The sequence below is a fragment of the Alexandromys fortis genome, unplaced genomic scaffold (assembly GCF_014885135.2).
Source record: "Alexandromys fortis isolate MF-2015 unplaced genomic scaffold, M_Fortis_MF-2015_v1.1 scaffold_26, whole genome shotgun sequence".
Taxonomy (NCBI): domain Eukaryota; kingdom Metazoa; phylum Chordata; class Mammalia; order Rodentia; family Cricetidae; genus Alexandromys; species Alexandromys fortis.
In genome coordinates this window covers 532,314-557,171 of record NW_026067894.1, presented here as the reverse complement: position 1 = coordinate 557,171, position 24,858 = coordinate 532,314, and the positions used below count along the sequence as shown (strand labels likewise).

Below are 24,858 nucleotides of genomic sequence, written 5' to 3'. Positions count from 1 at the left end.
AGAGACCACGAAACCATGCATGGTACTGTCTTAGCAAACACACTAAGTTCGGTGTGCATAGATCATGGAAACATGCTATTGTCTTAGTAAACACATGTCAGATATCCCAAGGACAACAGAATCGTGGTACTGAGGCTTTCAATATATTACATCTTCTTTTTCTATATTTTGCTAAGACCATTCTTCTATCTGAGGCTCAAAATAATAAGAGGATGTAACTGGGCCCAAGAGCCTTTCCCTGCATCTGTGGGTGTGCTATTTATTGGTCATAGAAAAATTCTGCTTCATGAACACGTTAAATTCATAACTGCTGAAACATAAATCAGATCTACGGATACAACTCAGTGATAGAGAACTTATCTAGCACATGCAAGACCCAATGTTTAATCCTCAGCAACAGCATGAGTAAAACTTAGGTGTGAATATAAATTCCTCTCTCCTTCCCTCTCCCCCACGTTATTATTTCAGACAGAGTTTCACGGTGTAACACCCTCCTACCTAAGCCTATCTAATGCTGAGATTACAGGCATGAGCCACCATGTCCACCTACTAGACTGGCGTGTGTGTCAAGTTTAAAGGACAAATTCAGGTGCCAGCCCTTCCTTGCCTTCCAACTTGTTTGAGATGGACTGTCATTGATCTGCCACAAACTCCAGACTCATGCCCTATGAACTTCTCGTGGTCTCCTGTCTGTGCCTCCTATCTCCCTGTAGTACTGGGATTACAGACATGGATGCTGTATCTGGCTTTGATGTGGACTCTAGGGATTTGAACTCGGGTACTCATACTCTTAGCCACCTCTCCAGCTCTAGACTACTTTCCCCTTCTATCAGTGTGTGTGTCTGCACACATGATGTATGTGTGTGGACAGGAATGCCAGAGCACATGCAGACATCAGAGGACATCTTTGTGGAGCTGGTTCTCTCATTCCACCTTTAGGTGGGTGCTAGGAATCAAACTCAGGTTACCAGATTGTGTGGCAAACTCATTTACCCGCAGAGTTATTTTGCTGGCTCTGGACTAATTTTCATGAGAGAAAATTATAAAAAACCTCTAGCAACTTACTCTACTGTTTCTAAAAAAGAAATCATCTTCCTACTATACTACAATTTTTTTTTAATTAACTTATTTTGACTAAGTACATCTATGGGACAGCTGTCATGGCATCACAGTGCTACTTGAAAATGGAAGCTTGGGGCTGGAGAGATGGCTCAGCAGTTAAGAGCACACTGACTGCTCTTCCAGAGGACCCGGGTTCGATTCCTAGCTCCCACATGGCAGCTTGCAACTGTCTATAATTCCAAGATCTAACACCCTCACACAGTCATACATGCAGGCAAAACATCAATGCACATAAAATATAAATAGATAAATTATTTTAAAAAAGAAAATAGAAGCTTAAGAGACATTTAAATTTAAACTGGAATTTTTGTTCTGTTTTTCAAGACAGGGACAGCAAAGATAGGATTCCTCAGTGTAGCCCTAGTTGTCCTAGAATTCGATCTGCATACCAGGCTAGCCTTGAACTCTGCCTGCCGAATACTGGGATTAAAGGCATGTGCCACCACTGCCTGGCATAAACTGGAATATATTTTTAAAAACTTTTTTATCAGCCGAGCAGTAGTGGTGCACGCCTTTAAGCCCAGTACTTGAGAGGCAGAAGCAGGTAGATAGAGCATCTTGAGTTCAAGGCTAGTCTGGTCTACAGAGAGTTCCAAGATAGTCAGAGCTACACAGAGAAACTCTGTCTCAAAGAAACAAAAATAAAATAAAAACTTTTTATACCTACAGAATGTATAGCTTTAAAAGCATAAATGAAACTTGAATTACCAAATTTAAGGTATAGAAGCTGTTCAAACACCATTTTCTTAATGCTTTTCTAAATAGGTAGGTACTGAATGTGAGCATTTCTATGCAGTATACACTGGTCAACAGAACACACTGGTATTTAATTTGATGTTTTATTTTTTAATTTATGCACATTGATGTTTTGTATGCATGTGTATCTGGTGGATCTCCTAAAACTGGAATTACGGACAGCTGTGAGTTGCCTGTAGGTGCTGAGAAGTGAGCCCAAGCCCTCTAGAAGAGCAGCCAGTGCTCTTACCTACTGAGCCATCTCTCCGGCCCCAGCTATTTTATCAGAAAGTTCACAAGTATAAAGACAAATTTTTATATGAGACTTTCATTTTTTAAAAGCTGTATGACACTACCAGAGACTGTGGAAAGGTCTATGTCATAAGTAAGCAAAATATTTTTTAAAATCCTATTTTATTTAACTTTATATATGAGGAGCTCCAGATTTTCCCGGCATCTCGTATCATTGGGAAATGCTTTACTGCTGGTTATTTTGCAGCACTAGGCACTGAGCGGAGAGCCTGGCCCAACAGACCATAAATCTAAATTCAATTTTTAAAAACCTTATGCATGTATATCTCTGTGTGTGCAATATGTGAAGTGCCTGCACAGCCCAGAAGAATGTGTTGGGTGTCTGCAGCTGGAGTTCCAAGCAGGGTCGAACTACCTGGCGTGGGTGCTGAGAACTAAACTTGGATCCTCTGGAGAGCAGCAGGTGTTTTTAAGCACTGTACACCTCTGCAGACCCAGCCAAGAGAGTTTGAGAAAATGAATTATTAAAGGAAAGGAAAGGACAACAGTAGAAAGTGAGACTAAATGACAGAACACAAAGAAATACTAAGAAATAAAGTAAAGAGCAAAAGCCTACCTTTACCACAGGCCCGTAGCGGCAGAAATGCCGTGTTAAATACTGATCAGACACGTTTGAAGAAAGCCCGTCTAGCCACACACAGTTTGTAGGCATGCTCTTTCCGAAACCCAGCTGAAATTCAAAGAGAAAATTCTATCACCACAGATCACAGTGACCATTCTCAGAAAACTAGTCTTCTGTAAAAACGCTGAACTGTGTGTGTCTGTCATGCTAGATATTGAACCCAGCAGCTTACATGGTAAAACGTGTTGACATCTACCACTGAGCTCAAAACAATGTGCAAGTAGTTCATAAGTAATAAACAACAATCAAAACTTACAACAGGGCAATCCTGCTTGGCCCCGAGTGGCAGGCTACAATGACAGGATGAGGACACGGAGAAGGCTGTCCTTCTGCAGCCCTAAAATAATAAGGTAAGTCCCCAAAACCTTACAGCAATTCAAACAGTAACAGGGTAAGTTGTGCACTTCACATACCTTGAGGCGGTTATTTCCAAGGTACTCTCCGTCCATCTTCTTGATAGCCTTACACACACTGGCAATATCACAGTACTGCAGGAAGGCATACTGAGGGACTCCGTTCACTTTCTTAATGTCAATGTCCTGCAAGAGTCAATCAGCATCACTTAGCAATATGGTAATAAGAAAATAAATCAGAAGAAGCCAAGTCCACATAGATACGCTTCTTTCTACAAGTCATGTTCCCAGTAACTTTAGTTGGATCATGTCTGCATACATTGTAAACTGATGGTACAAAGGTCACATATCACGAAAGCCATCCCCTGTGAGGCCCCTGCAGAAGAGCAACTGTCCTGCAACTTAAAAATTTAAATCCATGGTAAAGGGAAATTAATAACAAAGGAGAGGTTGCCTACTTAGTAGAATACCAGAAAGTAATTCCCTTTGGTACTGTGACATAATCTTTTTGGTACACTGTGAAGATGTGTCACTTGGACTGGTTTAATAAAAAGCTGACCTGCCAATAGTTAGGCAGGACTTTGGGGTCAGAGGAGGATACTGGGAAGAAGAAATGGAGACGCCAGAAGACACAGGGCAAGCAGGATAGGCATTATGGAGATGAGGTAGTAAAGCCATGAGACAGAAAGTAAATTAATATAAATGTGTTGATTTAAGTTGAAGAGCTAATTAAAAACAAGCCTAAGCTATCAGCCGAGCTTCCATAATTAAAAAGAAGTCTCTGTGTCATTATTGAAAAGCTGTCAGTCCTGATTAAAAAAAAAAAAAGACTAACTATACTTTGGCACTGTCAAAAATCTTTAGTAGTACCAAACCCCTTAATACACTACCTGAGCCTGGCATGGGGGTAAGCGCCTTTTAATCCCAGTACTCGGGAGGCAGAGGAAGGTGGATATTTGTGAGTTGGAGGTCAGCCTGGTCTATAGAGCTGGTTCTAAGACAGTCAAGACTACAGAAAGAAACCGTCTTGAAAAACTCCAAAACCATAAAACCACTACTTGAAACGAACAATCAAGAAATCAAGTTCTCAAGATGTGCTAAATCCATCACTATGATCATTAGAGTGCGTGCTCACGCCTACAGCCCTCACATTCGGAAAGGTGACAAGAGGGGAGCTCTAGTTCAAGGCTGGCCTGCCACACAGAGACCCTGTTTCAAAAGAAAGGACTACACTGTATCATTTAAAAAACAACGGTCTTTTTCTTAAAGTACAAAATATGAGCAAGAGACAGGTCAACACACAGAGGCATAGAACACACACAGGACTAGAAATGGAATGAACACACACACAACAGCTGTCATATACTCTTTACTCCTCAAAGTCTAAACTTACAGCTTCTTCATTGCTGTTCAGTCTTGAGCTGGGTATGACATCTGTGATCCCAGCACTCAAGACAAAGGCAGAAGAGAGCTCACAAATTTAAAGTAAGCTCAGTCTGCACATCGAGCTCTGGGCCAGCCAGGGCTACATAATGAGATTCTGTCTTACAGAATACAGAAATAAAAGGCATTTAAAACATGCCTGACTTATCACAGAACTCTGGAGGAGAGGTAGGAGGATCTATGTAAGTTCAAGGCTAGTCTAGTATGAAGAAACTTTGTCAAACAAAAAACAAAAACTAACAAAAGTGTGAGGGGGTAGAAGTGCAGTTCAGTGGGTAGAAAGTATGTGCCTAGCAGATGTGAAGCCCTGGATTTGTTCTTTAATGCCTAAGAATTCCCAAGTACTATGGACGGCAGGAGTTATCAAAAGTTCAAAGTCACCTTTGGCTACGGACAACATTCGGTGGCAGAGTGGGCTACAAGCACATTTCACTTTCTAATTTACTAATTTTTATTTTATGTGTTTTGAGCATTTTGCCTGAATGTACGTCTGCACCATGTGTGTGCAATGCTAGCAAAGGCCAGATGAGGGCCCTGGATCCTCTGAAACTATAGTTACTGGTGGTTGTGAGCCACCAGGTGAGTGCAGGAAATGGAACCTGGGTGTTCTGTAATAGAGTCAGTGCTCTGAAACACTGATTCATCTCTCCAGAATGACTTCTCTAAAGAAAAAGAGAGAAAGAAAAGAAACCAAGCAAATAAGTGGGATTTAAATATTGAAATTTTTATAAAAGTATTGTTTCTGTTTTAAAAACAAGAGTCTCTGGCTGGGAAGATAGCTCAGTGGTTACGAGCAAGCACTTCTCTTGTAGAGGACGTGAGTTCGGTTCCCAGCATCCACTTCGGGCAGTTCATAACTGCCTGTGACTCCAACTCCAAAGGGTCTTAACACCTCTGGCCTCAGTGGGCATCAATACTCACGTGCATATATCCATACACAGACACGCACAGAATTAAACATGATAATGCCCACATGCACATATCCACACACAGACATATACACAATTAAACATGATAATTAAAAACAAAGCAAACATTATGTAACCCCAGCTGGCCTGGGAACTCACTATGTAGACAAGACTGCTCTTAAATTCAGAGACCTGCCTGCTTCACTACTCAGCAAGACACTGTTTCAGATTTTTTTAAAAACGGGAAGCTGGAGAGATGGCTTGGCATTCATTTATGGGCACTGGCTGCTCTTATAGATAACTTGATTTCAGTTTCTAATATGCACATGGCAGCTTCCAATCACCTGTAACTCCAGTTCCAGGGAGTCTAATGTCCTCTTGTAGACTCCAAAGGTACCTGGTACACACATGTATGTAGTCAAAATGTGTATACACATGCGCTCTCTTGCTCTCTCTCTTTTTAAAGAGTCTTTTAAAAAATGTTAACAGGAAAAAGGTGGTTCACATTTCAAGGTAAGCTTGGGCTATATGAGACACTAGGCTTTAAAAATGAAAAAGGGATAGAGCAAAGGGGAAATATTTCATTTGTCCTTAAATATCACATATCTATATCCTTCCTCTTGTCCTCATGTTCTACAAAGACCTACAGCATTTTTATCACTGAAGAAACATACCACAATTTCTCCAAAGCGCTGAAAGATGTTTCGAAGGTCATGGTAAGTAGTCGTCTTTTCAAGGTTGCCAATAAAAAGAGTTCTTGTTGCTTTGGGATGAAATTCATCTATCCTTTCATCCAAGGGCCGAAATTCATTTTCACTTTCTGTTTCTGTGAGTGGATGGGGCAGAGTAGAACAGGGTACTTTAATACAATCTCTAATACATAATTTACTTATTTGGAAAAATATGTGCTTATAACAAACTGTATCATCCTGGGCCTGGTGGCCAGGCCTGTAACCTCAGCACTCAGGAAACAGTGTTGCCAGGACTGGGAGTTCAAGACCAGCCTTGCTGCACAGTAGACACTGTCTCAGACAAACAAGTGAGCATGCAAAAACTGAAGCTATTGCTCAGAGAATTTAACAAGAAAGGTTTTTGTTTGTTTGTGGGTTTTATTTTATTTTTATTTTTGAGATAGGCTTTCACCATGCAGTTGTAGCTGACCTTGAATTCACAGGTATCTGTGGGCTATACTCAGTGCTGAGATTAAAGGCATGTACCACCATGACATCTATTATTATAGTACGTGTGCATGACGTATGAGTGTGGGCATGTGTGCAAGTCAGGGGACAACTTTGTGAGTGGATTCTCTTTACCCACCTCTACATGGGTCCCAGGGATATACTCAGGTTACATATAAGTGCCTTTTACCCTCTGGTCTTAACACTGAGCATGAAATTATAACTTGGCTATGCATGGTGATACATCTCTGCAGTCCTAGCACTCAGAAAGTAGATACAGGATAATTGAGAGTTCAAGACCAGTCTGTGCCATATACGAATTCTAGGCAACTGTGGCCTTCATAGAGCAACCCTATCTCAAACAAACAAAATCACATATACTCTACAATCTAAAGGAAATTACAACTCAGCAGAAAACAGTCCCAGGACATTGTTTAGTTTCATTTACTTTGAAGATCTTAATGATATTCAACATTTCATGTTTACTACGTTAATAGTAATTTTTACTACAGTAATAGTAATTCAAATGTTTAAATCAAGACTTTAGGGGATGGAGAGATGGCTCTGAAGTAAGTACTGGCTGCTCTTGCAGAGGATCCAGTTTCAATACCCAGCATCCATAGCAGCTCACAAACCATCCAGCTCCAAGGGATCTAACAGTGTCTAGCTTTCATGGATACTAGGCACACACATAGTGCACAGACATATGCAGGCATAACAACCAACCAAATACAATACTAAATTACTTTGGGGGAGGGGGTTGAGACAAGGGAGGTTCCTCTTTGAAACAGTCCTGGCTGTCTTGAAATTCACTTTGTAAACCAGGTTGACCTTGAACTCAGAGAGCCGCCTGCCTCTGCCTCCCTGGTGCTGGGATTACAGGCACGTGTCACCACGGCCCAGCAAAATAATTACTTTAAAAAGACTTTATATACAAGAATAATTGTGTGGAAAGTGTTTAGAGTGACATCTGTGAGCTCTCTATTTTGGTGTTATGTGGTCCCCAATGATATCCAAAAGGTTTCTATTTTTCTATTGGCTTAACTTCTAATTTAATCCAGCCCTTTGCTAAAGCGCCACTTATTAATTCTGTCGGAGACACAGATATTCAAGGTTTTCATGGTAATAATAGCTCAGCACTACATGTTCTCTACTTGTTAAAAATGTAAAACAAAGCCATCAAAAAGATAAGTAGACAGGATAAGGATACAGCTCAGAAGCAGCTGTGCAGCACACATAAAGCTCTGGGCTCACCCCGGCCCCCCCACACACACACAAAATGAAGCCAGGCGGCACGGGAGACACATTCCTATAAACCCCAGCAGGTACAGGCAAGAGGAATAGGAGTCTAAGGCTATCCTTAACTATATAGCAAGTTCAAAGCTAGCCTGAGCTCTATGAAACCTTCCCTTAAACAAACAAAATGAACAAATAAAAGATGAACTGAGCATGGAGAAACACGGCTCTAACTTGGGAAGTGTAGGCAATAGATGTTGGATTTAAGGTTGGCCTGGTTTACATAAGACTTAGTCTCAAAAGAATGACTAAGAACCCCTGTTCCCATGTGCTACATAACAAGGTTAAAAGGCTTATAATAACAGCCATCTTAAACTCTCCTTATATGCATAAAGACCAGAATGCTACCCGTCACTGACCCTGACTGAGATCTCCATAACAACTGACTGATGTTTAAGACCTACATAGGCTAGGTGCACACTGAACACTCCTCAGGCAGTTCTGACACGTCCTGAAGCAACCCAACAAGAACCCCAGCCACCTGTGCACATGCCGACTTGTAACCCCAGCACTCTGGAGGCTGAGGCAGGAAGACTGCCCTAAGTTCAAGGTAAATCTAGACTACACGGTGAGTTCTAGACTAGTCTGTGCTACAGAGTGAGACCCTGTCTCCAGGAAACAACAAAGAACTTATGAGCTGCTCTGAGTTGGGTATAATTTGAGGCAGCATACCTGAACCTCAGTTGATAAAGGGAGAGAAGGCATTCTCTGGGAAAAGAATTTCCTTCTAATTGTTATGATGTTTAATCCTGACTGTCGCCTTGACAGAATTTAGACTCACCGTGGAGACAAACTTCTGACTGAGTCTGTGAGGGTTTTCTAGGTCAGGTTAACCAAGGTGGGAAGATCACCCTACATGTGGGTGGTGACGCTCCATTCAGGTGCCGCTGCACATGAGCAGCCACCTCCCCTGCCCGAGGGACTGGACGCCAGAACTGTGACCAAAGGAAACCCTTTCTCACTCAGTCACCCTCATCGGCAGTGCTTACAGCAGCCAGTATACCCAGATTTCATCAGAAAGACATGCACACTTTACATGTCTACCAGTGCTATAGCTGGTTTAATATGTAAATACCATCTACACATTCATAGGGAAAGTATGCTCCCTCTTATCAAATAAGATGAATATTCTAAGAAGATTTGCCATTTAAATGAGTCATAAATTTTATTTCAAGTGTAAAGTTCACTTTTCTCAGACTCACAAACCCACTATAGAATACTCTATTAAACTGCTCACAGTCTGTATAAACTAGGCATTTCTGAATGAGTGTTCAAATTCTCAGTCAGTTAAGCCGCTGGGGGTGGGGTGGGGACAGTCCACTTTAAAACGAGCACTACATGTTTTCTGAAAGACACTACCACTGGCCTGAGACATGCTTAAGCCTTCAACCTTCCACAGTGGGTCTTATGCAAAGGATAAAGAGTTTCCTTTCAATCCCTAAGGGACCACACCCATGCCTCATAGCTCTAAAAGGACACCCTGCATCCCTGGATCTACTCGAGGCGCTAACCAGCAGGACTGTTAGCTGTGCACACCTTCTGCCCTCTGTTTCAGCTCTGACCCTGTTGGGGCCCTGGAGAGAAACTGCAGGTGTCCGCGGGATGTCCTTTGTTTGTTCTTTTCATATAGCCACTGAATAAATGTGGTATCTCCTTTCTCTGCTTTCCTTTTCTTTTTGAGCTTTTATTATTTATGTGTCTGTGTATGAAAATGTATACCATGTGTACCTGAGTACCCAGAGGCCAGAGAGGGTATCAGATCCCAGGCAACTGGAGCTGCAGATGGCCGTGCGTTGCCTGCTGTTGAGCACTAGGAACCAAACAAACCCAGGTCCTCTGCAAGGGCAGTGAGTGCTCTTAACCTTTGAGCCCCCTCTGCTGTTCACTCAAGGACTGTCAGCTGAGCCTAGCTAAGGCTGCCAGGATCCCAGCTCTGATCCTAGTAACAAGACAATCCACATTCTTTAACAATCTTTCAAGTTCTGGTCATCTGGAATAGCATATCTAAGTTATGCTGGGAAAATGCAAATGAATCCCTCAAATGATATTGATACGGAGTCTGCTTCTTGGGTATCAATCAATGCCATCCTTTAGGGAAGGCTGACTCCACAGATGCCCTGAAGCTGCACTCCGGACTCTAAGGTAAAGTCATCTCCCATACAGAGCAGGACAACCACTGCTCCCGCTCACACCAATGCAGTATGCCTCATGAAGACCTTAGCCACCTTTTAGAAGCTAAGACGCTGGGCCAGTAAGTTAAGAAATGAAACTCGAATTAAGTCCACACACTGGACCACAACCCGCTTCCCAGCCTTACCTGGCCCTATCCATGCAGTCACCTCAATCTGCATGCCAAAGAAAAGTTTTCCCTTTGATGCAGTCAGTGCTTTTTCTTGGTCCTCTTGCTGCCGAAAGAACACCAGGCCATACCTCTCCTCAGAGGCCCCATGGATCTGCACTGAAGTCACCTTGCCAAACTTCTTAAATTCATGGAAAAGGCCATCTTTAAGGCTTGTATCTACATTGCCAAACAAAAACAAGGACATTTTTCTTATGTTAACTACAATCTATAGCAAACCATTTCCCCAAAACCAAAATATTTAATCCAGAAAAATATTTATTCAAAAGCAAACCATGTTTTATCTATGTCTATGATATTCTTATACATGTAAACATGTGTGCACTTGTTGCGGGAGCTCCTTCCACTCCTTCAGCCAACAGCCGCTGAGATACCAGCCCACTGGGGCGTGGTCTCGCTCCCTTTAAAAAAGCGGCCACTTCCCTCTGCTCACGCTCTGGCTTCCGGCTCCGCTTCCAGTGAGTAGGCTCCATTCCTGATTGTGCAGAGGGCTGTTGTCTGGGACAGTGATCTGTAAGTTTTTCCCCCTCAAAATAAATAACCTCTCTAATAGTCATAATTCCAAACTGGTGTGGGATTGTTTGCAACTTACACCTTCAATTGGCACCCCACGTTGGGCGCCACTTTGTAGTAGGAGCTGTGGGCTGCTTCCCACCACCCGGCTCCTGGCAGCACCAATCTACTTCAAGAGGACGATGGGCATCGAAGAAGCTCCTTATGGAGTTTGATAGCCATTTGGGCAAAAAACTGCTCTTGCCTGGACTATTGCATAAACTGGACACAGAGAACCCTCAGAGAGAGGACTGCTGAACTTGCCTAAAGGTGAGATGATCTTTCGGGGTTCCTGATTCATGAAAGAGTCTGCGAGACACTCTGCAGGACACAGCAGATAGTGACTGAACTGCCTTTGAAATTTCCTGCTTAATGGAAATGTCTCTGGATACTATGGGCCTGTAGGCCGAAGATGGATGCCCCAACAATACAGAGGAACTTTGGGTGACTGTCCAGGCAGTGAGATGTCTCTGTGATTTCTAGAGTTTTGTAAGTTGCTTTCTTCTCGTTTACTTAGGTAATATTATATCCTTCTGGAGTCTTGATGGAATTGAAGAATAGATAGATATAGTTATAGTTTTCCATTGTTATGATAAAAGATAAAGTAGATATAAATATTGTAACTGTAATTCTTGCTTGATTACTGTTTTGTTATATGTAATTTTACTATGTTAAAGTGAAAGCCTTTCCTTTTTGTTTAAACAGAAAAGGGGGAAATGATGTGGGAAGGTAATTTGTCAATCTGTTGTTTCATTGGTTAATCAATAAAGAAAACTGCTTGGCCTGATAGGTCAGAAAATTAGGTAGGTGGGGTAGACAGAACAGAATGCTGGGAAGAAGGGAAGTGAGCCCAACTTCCTTTTTTTTCTTCCATCTTTTTGGACACACATAGAAGTCCTGAGCTTGCTGTCCCCGAGCCTCTCAGCTTCCTCACTGTGCTGCCAGCCATGCAGCTGCTTGCAGACCAGTCCATGCTGATCCTGCCTGTTTCCTCAAAAGTCCTGACATCTTCCTCCTCTTTCTTCTTTCTGGCAATGGCAAGATGTGCCTTGCCTTCCCTGCTGTTTGCTCTCAAGCTTTAGAAAATAAACCACATACAATTGTAACAATCACCTGGTTTTTGTTCATGGCATTACGTACGAAATGAGCCACAGAACGAAATGAGCCACAGAAACACCACACGTAAAGTCAAGTCCCCTATTCTAGCTCATCAGCGAGTTGCACTCTCTCGACAACTGGGAGGAAACTGCACTCGTATAAAACCTTACCTGTAGAGCGTACTGGAAGATTCTGAACTTTGATCCCAAAACTTTTCCGGGGCTCATCTTTTTCAAGAGACGAAAGCAACTGGGAAGTGGGTGCGGGGACTGCGGCAGACAGAACTGACCTGGCTGGAGAGTCATCACTTGAGGTGCTGCTGGAGTCACTACTGCAGACAGGAAGACAAAACACAAGGCAGCCCCAGGGGCATTAGTGTAAAACAAACAGAAAAGGATCAGCACAAGAAACAACACCCAGCAGCAACAATTAGCTAAGGGCAACACTGAGGCTGAGGTTCTGCAGTTCACGCTGTGTGTGTGTGTGTGTGTGTGTGTGTGTGTGTGTGTGTGTGTCACACCCTGTTCTCAGAGGGAGAAGGCGACTCACACTGGCCTGGGGTTGGAAAGGAAAGGAACACTCTTTCACCAACACAAGCCACCAAACGACAACTGCAACTTCTATGACTGATCTCAACTTTCCCCTCCCAGGTCAAGTGCGTCTACTGAAAGGCAGGCAGGTGCACTGTAATCCTACACCCTGGAGGATATGCGGTAAGATTTGAGAATTCAAGACTAGTCTGGGCTACACAGCAAGACCTTACCTCAAAAGAGCAAAGCAACACTGGTGCGTGTGATTCCCTGAGAACATCACAGTGCTGGCCAACTGTGACAGAAGACTGTCAGCTCTGGAGCCACAGGTAAAGGTCTGTCTAAATATTGGTTCAGAAACATGCACATTTCTTGGACAAATCACTTAACCTCTTACTAAGTGTCACAGAGATAAGACTCAGGTCAAACACAAAGTTTGTTCAGCCCTCAAGGATAGATACACTACCTCCAGCCTCAAGGTAACAGCATGGAATACTTTGAATTTCAAGCATGAGTCGGTGGTAGTTATACACACCTTTAATCCCAGCACTCAGGAGGCACAGGAGCAGGCAGATCTCTTTGAGTTCAAGGTCAACCTGGTCTACAGGGAGAGGGTTCCCTGACACCCAGGGTGGTTACATAGAGAAACCCTGTCTCAAAAAACCAAACCTACCCAGCCAGAATTGACATAGCAAGAGCCTGCCTTAAACAAAATCACTAGCTTCTGCCTTCCGAGTACACGTGCCATGGCAGAAGCAGGTGGATGTCTGTGAGTTTGAGGCCAGCCTGGTCTACATAAATAGTTGTATCCAGACCAGCCAAGGCTACGTATTTAAGACCCTGTCTCAAAACAAAACAAAACCAGCAAAAAACCTAACAGATATAATCTTTTTTTTGGTTGGTTTTTTTTTGTTTGTTTGTTTGTTTTGTTTTGTTTTTCGAGACAGGGTTTCTCTGTGTAGCTTTGGAGCCTGTCCTGGAACTAGCTCTTGTAGACCAGGCTGGTCTCGAACTCACAGAGATCCGCCTGCCTCTGCCTCCCTAGTGGTGGGATTAAGGGTGTGCGCCACCATCATCTGGCTATAACGTAACAGATATAATCTGTCAGGCATGATGGCTCAAGTGCTAGTAAATTACAGTAGAGGATTGACAGTGAATCCCAGGCCAGCTCCAGCCTCAGACGGGCACTCTGCCATCAGGGCTGCAGGTGGTGAAGAAAGACATAATATGAAGCAATATTTTTTATTTGTATTTTTTCTTTTCTTTCTTTAAGACAGTTCTCTCTCCATAGCCCTGGTAGTCCTGGAACTCACTAAGTAGGCCAAGATGGCCTTGAACTCATGTGCTGAGATTAAAGGTATGCCATGCCACCACACTCAACTCTGACTCAGTCATTTTTAATGACTTCTCATCAGGTAGCTAATAATTTCTTTCTTCTATATAATGCATAAGCTTGAATCAGAGGGAAAGTGTGCTAAGTGGATTTGATCAAGCTTTGACAATTCAAAACATGCCACAGTCCCTGGTGTTTTCCTCAGATACAGAAGAATCATCATATATACAAAATACACCACTGCACCAGGATAACCCCCCTCTCACGACTGTACCAGGATAGACCCCACCACCACCACGGCACCAGTTTAGACCCCCCCACCACGGCACCAGGATAGACCCCCACCACCACGGCACCAGAATAGACCCCCTCACCACAGTACCAGGACAGACCTCTGATATAGGATTTCCCTCTGTATGCTATGATTACCATTGATAAAAGGAACTGCTTCGGGCCTATAGCAGAACTATAGGGGAACAGAGCTGGGCAGGGAAGACTGGGCTGAATGCTGAGAGAGAGAAGGCTGAGTCAGAGAGAAGCCCCACCGGAGCCAGACGGGACTTTAGCCAGTAAGCCACAGTTATGTGGCGATACACAAATAAATAAAAATGGGTTAAATTAATATGTAAGAATTAGGCAATAAGAAGCTAGAGGTAATGGAACAGGTAGTGATTTAATTTAATTAATACAGCTTCTGTATGATTATTTCAGTTCTGGGCGGCCGGGATGAACAAACAGCCACCTACAACAGACCCCTCTCATCACTCCACAAAGACAGACGCTCCCTCTTTTTTTCTAATACAGGGTTTCTTCACACAGTGCAGGACAGACTGTAATTTATGATCCCCCGGCTAGATAAAGTACTGGGATGCAGGTACACAGTATTAAATCCAGTATTAAGCTCCTTTTTTGAGACAGGGTCTTATATAATCCATGCCGACATCAAACTCTTTGTGTGGCTAGGGATAACTCCTAATCCTCCTGCCTCCACCGCATGAGTGCTGTGAATATAGACATGGACCACCATACCTGGCATCTTTCTAGTGCTGCTTTTCATCACTTTCCAACCTCAACAGCACTAATGATCTCTCCACATCAGAATCTCATCAGAATCTCTGGCCAAGGGCAGAGAATATTGTTTTATTACACTTATCTTGTGTGTGTGCGTGTGTGTGTGTGTGTGATGTATATGAACATGTCAAAGTGTGCGGACAAAGACATTCTCGGGAGTCTTGTTTTCCTTCCATAATGCCAACTTCTAAAACTAGACTGAAGTGGAAGATAGATTTCAAATTTTGCTGGCATCGGTTGACTACAGGAAAAAGTAAAATGTAGAGTTTTTCTTTCTATCAATACCAAGGCCAAAGAATTCTGCAGCTGATTTTATTTTTCGAGACAAGGTAGCCTAGCTGTCCTGAAACTCACTCTGGAGACCAGGTTGGCCTCAAACTCAGGGATCCACCTACCTCTGCTCCAACCCAATGTGTGCACCACCACTCCTAGCTTGCAGATGGCATTATTTTTTAATTGTGAAACAAATAAATAATAAAATACATAGCACTGTAACCACTAACAAAGATGGCATGGATGAAAAGTACTCCAATCATTTTAATATGAATGCTGTAGTCGGCTTTTCTTCATTTTGACTAGGAATTTGAGGTAATGGGTTTTATTTCCTCACCAAAGCATCATCATTATTGCTTTGGTTTTACAAAACAGGTTTCTCTGTGGAGTTCTGGCTATCCAGGAAATAGCTCTGTGGACCACGCTGGCCTTGAACTCAGCAATCGCGATCTCTCTCTCTCTCTCTCTCTCTCTCTCTCTCTCTCTCTCTCTCTCTCTCTCACACACACACACACACACACACTCTGCTGGAGGCACACCACCACTACAGCCCACTTCTTGGGATTTCCAACATCTACTGCTGACCAGCTGAGACAGCCAGCCTTGTAGACTGAGCAACTTCTGGATTCTTGGACCTTCCATTCATAGCCAGTTACTGCTGAGTTGACTGGACTGTGTCCTGTGAATCATTCTAACAAATTCTCTTTTTATTCTCTCTCTCTCTCTCTCTCTCTCTCTCTCTCTCTCTCTCTCTCTCTNTTCTGGCTATCCAGGAAATAGCTCTGTGGACCACGCTGGCCTTGAACTCACAAATTCTCTTTTTTCTCTCTCTCTCTCTCTCTCTCTCTCTCTCTCTCTCTCTCTCTCTCTCTCACACACACACACACACACACACACACACACACACACACACGTATAAAGAGAGATTCATTCTGTAAATTCTGCCACTCTAGAGAACCCTAATACAGCCTCTGAATATTTTTAATTTATCTTTTAAAATGATGCAACTCAACAATGGGGGGGGGCACGGTGTCCCAAAATGGCCAAAGCACTGAGCACGGGGATGGAAATCAAAAGCACGCAGTACAATGAACTGGTAATGGAGGCTGTGCTGCTGGCATCTGGGAGACCTGAAGAGGATCAGACAATCTGGGTGGATAGCTTGAGGCCAGTCTAGACTATAGAATCAGATCCTGTTTCCACTCCATGTGGCTTCTCATCCATTTGGATGATATTCACTCATGGAGCCTGTGTTGGCCTCAAACTTGTAGCAATTCTCCAGGCTCAACCTCTCCAGGACTGGATTTGCAGGTGTGAGTCACCCACACATGTGGCTCCATTGGAAACACTTGGAAAGGCTGAAACAGGAAGGTAAAGAGTTCAAGGCCAGCCTGGGCTACAAGCGCTCTACTTTTAGATCCTTTTGTGCAGGTGTTGGATGGACGAAACCACACAGTCACTGGGAAAAGTATATGGGCAGTTCTCCCCAAAACTTGGAACAGAGACTCATGGGTATCTGTATAACCCACCCTCAGCACATTCTGCAGTCAAAGGGTGGGAACTAAAAAGAAGGGCAAGATAGTTGAATGGATGCACAAAATGTAGCATAGATCGGGCACACACAATACTGCTGTTACTCAGTCCGACACATCTTGGGATATGAAGAATTTGGAAGATACTATGCTAAGTTAAAAAAGTCAGTCACAAAAGCACATCTATGATTCCATATTAGACAATCAAAGTAGCCAAAGTCATAGGCAGAGAACAGAATAGTTGATTCCAGTAGCTGGGGGAAGAACAAGTGGGAGATCGTGTGTGTGTGTGTGTGTGTGTGTTTGCACACACACGTGCATCCACATGAACCTACATGTGTGGAGACTGATATTTTGTGCCCTCCTTGGTTGCTGTCTACTTATTTTTTAAAGCAGGGTTCTCTCACTGAAGCTAGGCTGTTTCAGCTAGAGCAGCTGGCCAGCAAACCCCAGGGATGCTCCTGTCTCCACACCCACCAGTGTTTTACACGGGCACTAGGAATCTTAACTCAGATCCTCATGCTTGCACTGCATCCCAGCCCAAGAACTTTCTTTTAATAGGTGCTACACTAAAATTTCAGTTTGGAGGGCTGGACAGGTGGCTCAGCAGTAAGAGCACTTGCTTATTCTAGTACAAGTTTTTGATCCCAGTACTTGGGAGGCAGAGACAGGATCTCTGTGAGTTAAAGGTCAGTCTATCTACAGAGTGAATTACAGAATGTTGTTCCTTTGGAAACTACAGCCCCCAGACTCCTCCTGGATTACCAACACCTGCGCACGCGGGCATGCTCAGGTGCGGGTCATTTCTCCCAGATAACCTTGCGCTTCCCGTTAAAAAGCGAGCTTCCACGAGGTCTCGCTCTCTTGCCCCCTACCCTTGTGTGTCTCCCTCCCCCCATTAAAGTGCACCCATGTGGGAGCCGCGTGTCTTGTCTCTTCCTTTTGCGCGTGTCTCATCTATCCTGTGTTCGTCTACACACCCCACCCGCCGTTTTTAAAAGAATAATACAGAACAGCGAGCGCTACATAGAGAAACTACGTCTTAAAGGGGGGGTGGGCACTCGTTCTTGTAGAGAACCTGGCCTGGGTACAATTCCCAGTATCCACATGATGGCTCACAATCATCCATAATTTAGCCCCTGGGGATTCAATCTTTTCTTCTGACCTCCCTGAGTACCAAGCACACAGGTGTGCAGGCACATGAAGGCAAGATGCGCTCACATAAGATAAAATAAATAAATCTCAAGTTTTTTTTTTAATATTTCAGTTTGGAAAGTTCTGGTGACAGCTGCACAATAATACACAATACTTACAGCACAGAACTGGACATTTCAGATAACTAAAATAGAGAGCTTTCTCTTATTTACTCCTCCCCAGGCAACTTACAAAATAAGAAGAGTTCCCTTTGTTTCCTAAGGATGTGAGCAGCTGCCTCATCTCAAGGGTAAATTTCCTGGAAAAGACGGCTGTCCTGAGTCAGCTGGGACTGGCCAGCTGTCACCCAGAGCAGGGGAGAACACAAAGCAGCAAGAAGGCCTGTGGGGTGGGGATGAAAGCCCTGGGAGTGCGCTCTGCATTCAAGTCTTACTCTATCAGGGAACCAGAGACAACAGCTATCTGACAAAGAACAGTGACTAAGTTTGCAGAGGAGAATTCACAGGAGAGCAGAGCTGTCTGTCAGGCAGAGCTAGAGGCAGAAAACAAACACCTACCCAGCAATAATTCCTGCTGACAGAAACAAACAGTAACAATTTACATTAGGTCTAAGGTTTTGTTTTTAGCAGGTGCTGGGGACAGACCCTGGGGTCCTCTCTCACACATGCTAGGCAAGTACTACACTGCATGCATCCGAGCCCAAAAACTCTTTTTAAAGAGTGCCTGGTTTGCCAGGTGGTGGTGGCGCATGCCTTTAATCCCAGAGAGAGGGACAAGCTAGTATCAAGTGACAGTGCTGCTGAGGAAATGGTGCTGGTTTAGAGTGTGGACTGATGGCTGGGGGGTTTTAAGGGATCGTGGAAGGTGTATCTGTCAGCTGTGGCTGTACAGGAAACTCCCTTTGCCGAGTGTGGTAGTCCATACCTTTAATTCAACACTGGCACGTTCGCTGACTTTGAGGCCAGCCTGGTCTACAGAGTAAGTTCTAAGACAGCCAGAGCTACCCAGAGAAACCCTGTCTTGAAAGAACCCTCCTCCCCTCCCCACCCCCGCAAAAAAAGCCTGATTTTAGCAGAAGATGCTGCTTTAAGACTGTGTACTTAGCACTCACAAAAGGTTAACTATGACTTCATTCTTCAGAACGCAGTGATTGCTGCAGCCGAATTTTTTTAAGCTTATGATTATCTGTGGGAGTCATGTAAAATATAGGAATAGTTCATCACACCGTGCTGAATAATAAACAATGAACTAATAGAAGCTGACTACAAGGCAGCTCAGCAATAGAGCACTTGCCTAGAACAGTCAAGACCCTGATTTTAATCTCTAGCCACAAAAGGCAAAAAAATGAAATAAAATGTTCCCCTTTATCTCCAGGTGCTCAAGCGCTGACCCTTGAGCTCAGGGCTGCTGCACATTGTGGGACACTCTGCTACTAAGTCTTTACCCCATCCTCTTATACCTTTTTGAGATAACTGCCCAGGCTGGCCTTGAACTTCCTATGTACCCAGGCAGGTTGGAACACTGAACTTTCCCTTTTAACCTCCCCCACAACCCAGGTCTGACTAAAATCGTATCAAAGAGAGGAAGCAAGAAAGAGTGCTGGGGGATTCAGGCACACCAACATCTTCATAGCAGGGCACAGCTGTAATATTCCAACACGGGAGGAGGTGGGGGTGTTTGAGGCAAAGGATTGCAAGTCCGAGACCAGTGTGACCTACCCACCAAGATCTTGTCCCCAGACAACAACAACAAAGTATTGCTCAGCCTTACAAAGGGATGAGTGAAATGAGCTGGATGAAAAGAATAAATGCATGGCCCATATATTGAACACTTCTAAGGGTACCTATACTGGTCTACAACTCAGCAACAGGGCTGGCAATATATCAGTGGTGGAGTGCATGCCTCACGCGTGAGGCCTTGGGTGTGAGGGTCAGAGAACACGGTGGCAGAGGTAAAATGCTAGTCCCTAGGAGCTAACAGAAGAATTGGGAATTAAAAGAAAAAGAGTTGTAAAGGGCCTTTGAAATAGCTTCTTGGGTAAGGGCACCTACCACCAAGCCTGATGATCCAGGTTCAATCCCTAGGCCCCTGTATGTTGTGGAATAATCTTTTTGTACACTGTGAAGATGTGTCTCTGTCAAGGTACCTTCTGATTGGTTTAATAAACAGCTTAATGGCCCAATAGCTAGGCAGGAAGAAATAGGTGGGACTTCCAGGGAGAGAGAGGAACTTGGGGTAAGAATCTGAGGTGGGGAATTCACTAGCTAGACATGAAGAAAATCGGACACATACTGAGCAAAGGTAACAGCCATAGATATATTTAAGTTATGGGAGCTAGTTAGGAACAAGCCTAAGCTAAGGCCCAGCTTTCAAACTTAGTAAGTTTCCTTGTCATCATTTGGAAGCTGGAGGTCCAAGAAAGTCCGGCTATACTTACTTACAGTACAGAAAATCAACTCCCATAAGTTATCTTCTGACCTCTGTGCACACATACCATAGCATACATGTCTATAAGCACACAAACACACAATACCTTAAAAAGACTTACAAGTGCTGGTACCAAAGTGCTGGATCCAGTTTCAGTTTCAGGATCCACTGTTCCATTAATAGCCACACAAAAAAAAAAAAAAAAAAAAAAAAAAAAAAAAAGCCTGATTTTATTAATATAAAGAATACTTTACCATTTCCTGGTGAGCTGTACTGAGCACTAAAATCCCTTAACTAAGAATTTTTATGTCATTTATATGAACATGTACTCTTATATGTACATGTGAGACCAGAGTCTGACATCAATCACTGCTTTTTTTAAAAAATTACTCTGCCTCAAAGTAATGTGTATGGGTGTTCTGCCTGCAAGCCAGACATAGTGTTGGATCCCCTGGAACTGGAGTTATAGATGGTTGTGAGCCACCACGTGGGTACTAGGAATTGAACCCTGGTCTTCTGGAAGGGCAACCAATGCCTTTAACCCCTAAGTTATCTCTCTAGTCCCTCTACCTCATTTTTTTCTTCTTCTTCTTGAGACAGGGTTTCTCTCTGGCTTTGGAGACTGACCTAGAACTCGCTCTGTAGACCAGGCTGGCCTCAAACTCACAGAGTTCTGCCTGTCTCTGCCTCCCGAGTGCTAGGATTAAAGGCATGTGCCACCATCACTTGGCCACCTCATTTTTTTTTTTAAGACAGAGTCTCCCAAATGAATCTGGAGTTTACTTCGGCTAAACTGGCTGAGCAGCCAGGCCCAAGGATACCAGCTTGACTTTCCACTGCTTCTTACAGATGGTCAGCCACCAAAAGCTCTGGGACCACGCACTATGACTGCCCATTCATACTGCCCGTTCAACTGGGCTGTTGCTTATTTTTGTCATGTGTTCAGATTCTGCCTCAGAGTACAAAATGCAGTGGGTGAAATGGACACTGTTTTACCACTGACTCACTTTTGGGGAACAATGTTGGCTGTGGGGTACTTCCAGTCTAAATTCCAAAGTGGGCGAGCCCAGGTAGCTACCATAGGCTGGCAATCCGAGATTCCGAAAGCAGGTTAGAGGCACAGAACACTGGCACAGCATCTACCGGGCCTGCCTGAGGCCCCAGGTTCCCTCCCCAAAACCGTGTCTGTGTGTTCTTTAGAAAACCTGCTACTCGAGTAACCTTCAAAGCAACAGCTCAAATAACGCCCACAACGGCGGCACGCACCTAGAATCCCAGGACTTAGAAGTCTGGGGCAAGAGGACAGTTTGTTTGAGCACAGCCTGAGCTACACAGCAAGACCTTGTGTCAAGAAAAGTAAAAAAATAACTACAAAAGCATCCTGCACAACTCTCCTTTCCATAGACGAAGCGAACAAGCCCAAAGAACAAGAGCACCTTCTTCACAGCAGCACTCTTAGAGCTCCCGGGAGGCTCCACAGATACAGGCGAGGGGGCGGTACCCACAGCACTGCTTTCCTGTTGGGGGTATTTGCACACTGTGTGAAAATATAAAGCTGAATGGCCAATAGCTAGGCAGGAGGTATAGGTGGGGACTTCCAGGCGGGGACTGAGAGGTGGGGAAGGGAGTAAATCTAGGCCTGTTAAGACGCCAAGGAGATTCATGGAAGGAGTTAGACATGGACACACAAAATGAAAAAAAGGTAAAAGGCCACAAGGTAAAACATAGGTTAATATAAACGGATTAATTAAAGTTATAAGAGCTAGTCGAGCTAAGCTCAAACTTTCATATTCGGGAGGTGGCAGTACAGAGAAAGACTGCCTCTGCACTCCGGAGAGAACAGCCAGAGGCATCGGGAAGACTCCAACGCAGAGAAAGGAAACAGACAGTAGCTGAGAGAGGGGAGAACAGCGGGGATAGAGAACAGAGCTGCTCTGTAAGAAGGATGGACAGCTGAGAGAAGAGAAGGCCAGGACACTGCCAGGGGTCTTTGAGAGAGACGAGTACTTGAGAGTAGGAGCTGAAGGAGCCTGGAGACCAATGTGGGCCTTGATGTGCTGATAGGAATATATTCTGAGGAATTCTGGCTTCATCTAACCACCAGCAATCCTGTTGTAGACTAGGCTGAGCTCATTCCTGGATATTTTGACAGACTTTAGGAGTTTGGGGAATTGGGAAGTTTATTTTGGACTCGACAGGAGACTGATGAGAAAGTCTCGTGTCAATACTTAACTATGTAATATATAAAATCAACTAAAATGCTTAGAAAGGCATGAACAAATAGAACATGGGGAGGTTTTTTGTTTTGGGTGTTGTTTTCGGAGGTGACTTTTTGCTCTGTTTTGCAACAAGGTCGGTTTGTCTTATTTTTTTTAACTGCTGTGATGAAACATCATGACCAAGGCCAACTTAAAGAAGATGCATTTAGTTGGGGGACTGCTTATAGTTTCAGGGAATTAGTCCATGAATATGGAGGAGCGTGGCAACAGGCAGGCAAGCATGGCGCTAAGGCAGTAGCTGAGAGCTTCCATCCTGATCCAAAGGCAGAAAGCAAAGAGGGATGAGGGATTTCAAACCTCAAAGCCCACCCCCAGTGACACAGCTTCTCCAATAAGGCCACAACTAACCCTTCCCAAACAGTTCCAGTAATTGGGGACTAAGCATTCAAACATATGAGCCCATGGGAATCACTCTCATTCAGACCAGCTAGTCTGACTATGTAATCCTGCTAGCCTCAACTCATCAGAGATCCACTTGCCTCTGCGCTTTTAGGTAGTGGTTACAACCCATCTCTTTCTAAATTTAGAATCCCATCCTGTAGCTCCATTTGGCCTTGAATGAGCTCCTCCTTCCTTGAGTGCTTGAGTGCACTGATTTCAGGTGTTGGCCGCTATATCCAGAAAAATGTGGTATTTTTTTTCATTGCAGATATACCAGCTGGGTACATCTGATGGAGCCTGTTATCAGTGTACTGTGAGATTTTATCCTCTTCTGACTTAACCATGGCACTGACTTCGCCTTTCTACCCAGGACAAGAGGAAAGCTTGCTACTGCCTGCTTCTGAACTGCGTTTAGAAGTGGTTTCAGGACCAAGAAATTTGAAAGGCACTAACCTACCCATGCTTAATTTTTTTATAATTTGGGGGCACTAGTTTATTTTTTAAGTGACTACAAAGTAAAAGAAACAGCCTAAAACTGTTCCCTTTAAATATAACCATTTCTTTAGAATCTTCACCCAAACACACAAAGTTACAGTGCAAAATGGCTGCAAGCAATGTGACACATTGCGGTTGTCCTTGTCGGAAATAAGGAAGAGCCCTGGAACAAATGCCCTCTGTATTGAGCCTGTGAATCATGGAAGCAGCACAGGTGCTCTTGGGCTCCCTCTAATCCCAGCACAGCTCTGCTGTGTGTCCGCAGACACAGAAAAACCTCTACTGAAGACATTACTCATTACTTGAAAATAACCTGCACGGTAGCATTCTTTCCCATATCAAAAATAAATTTTTAGCCAGGTGTGGTGGCACAGACACGAGGCCAGGGGACTAGAGAGGCGCTTGTGGTTAGCAGTCCTAGCCTGAGGACTAGACAGATGCAACAAGCCAGGCACCCTGCAACCCCCTCCCCAACTCCCACTATAGGGAGTCTGCTGACCCTTCTAGCCTCCAAACACACAAATACACACCACACACACAGAGTTCAAGTTCAAGCAGGTCTGGAATACAGAATGAAATTCTGACTCAAAAAAGGGGGAAGGGGGTACTAGGGATAGAGCTTCTAGTAGAATCCTGCTCAGAAGCATAAAATCTTAGCTTCCATTCCCATCACTAAAAATAAAAATACGGCGAGGAATTCATAAATAAAAGGTGAGAACCAATCTTCTCACACCTATAAGCCACCACTCAGAAGGTGGAGGGTGAGGGTCAGAATTTCTAGGTCATCCTCCAGAAAGTAGAAGCCAACCTAGGCTACTTGAAACCTGAACATGATAGCACCTTTAATCCCTGCACTTGGGAAACAGAGGCAAGTGGATCTCTCTGAGTTCTAGGCCAGCCTGATCTACACAGTAAATTCCAAGACAGCCAGAGCTATACAGTAAAACCCTGCCTCGAAAAAAAAAATACATCAACGTTAAAACTCACACAATATCAAAGCACAGATTTACCCCCGACTTATTTTAATTCTGTTCAACCTAACAAACCCAAAGCAACCCCAGCACAAGCCAAGGGAAAAAGATGGGAAGCCAGGCAGAGCTCAAAGAAGCCCCAGGGCCACCAACCACCAGTGCCCAGATCATGAGGGAACTCAGCAAGGCAGCAACAGGGCGGGACAGCACCTCATTTTCCGGGCTCTGGGCGGGGGGCGGGGGGGGGGGGCAACAAATAAAAACGGCAGCGTGATGACGGCTGCTGGCCCCGCCTCTAGGCTCGCTGGGCCCCGCCCCTGAGAGCACACCCACGCCACACCCACGTCACAAGGCCTGTGGCAGCAGCGTCCCTGTCCCTGAGCCCAGCAACGCCACAAACAAGGCAAAGGCTGGCAAAACAAGGAAGCCTCCA

General features: G+C 44.2%; 1 protein-coding gene across 3 annotated transcripts in view; it reads right to left on the bottom strand.

Annotated features, from left to right (window-relative positions):
- The window catches only part of Spen (spen family transcriptional repressor), a 75,623-nt gene that overhangs the window by 18,815 nt on the left and 31,950 nt on the right, over positions 1 to 24,858 (bottom strand). For all 3 annotated transcript variants that reach the window (XM_050152000.1, XM_050152016.1, XM_050152009.1), the window contains exons 4-8: positions 12,149 to 12,309; positions 10,287 to 10,487; positions 6,170 to 6,321; positions 3,205 to 3,330; positions 2,726 to 2,839 (exon numbers count right to left, since the gene is read on the bottom strand). In XM_050152000.1, the coding sequence (XP_050007957.1) occupies positions 2,726 to 2,839; positions 3,205 to 3,330; positions 6,170 to 6,321; positions 10,287 to 10,487; positions 12,149 to 12,309 (754 nt within the window). The remainder of the gene's footprint in view (positions 1 to 2,725; positions 2,840 to 3,204; positions 3,331 to 6,169; positions 6,322 to 10,286; positions 10,488 to 12,148; positions 12,310 to 24,858) is intronic.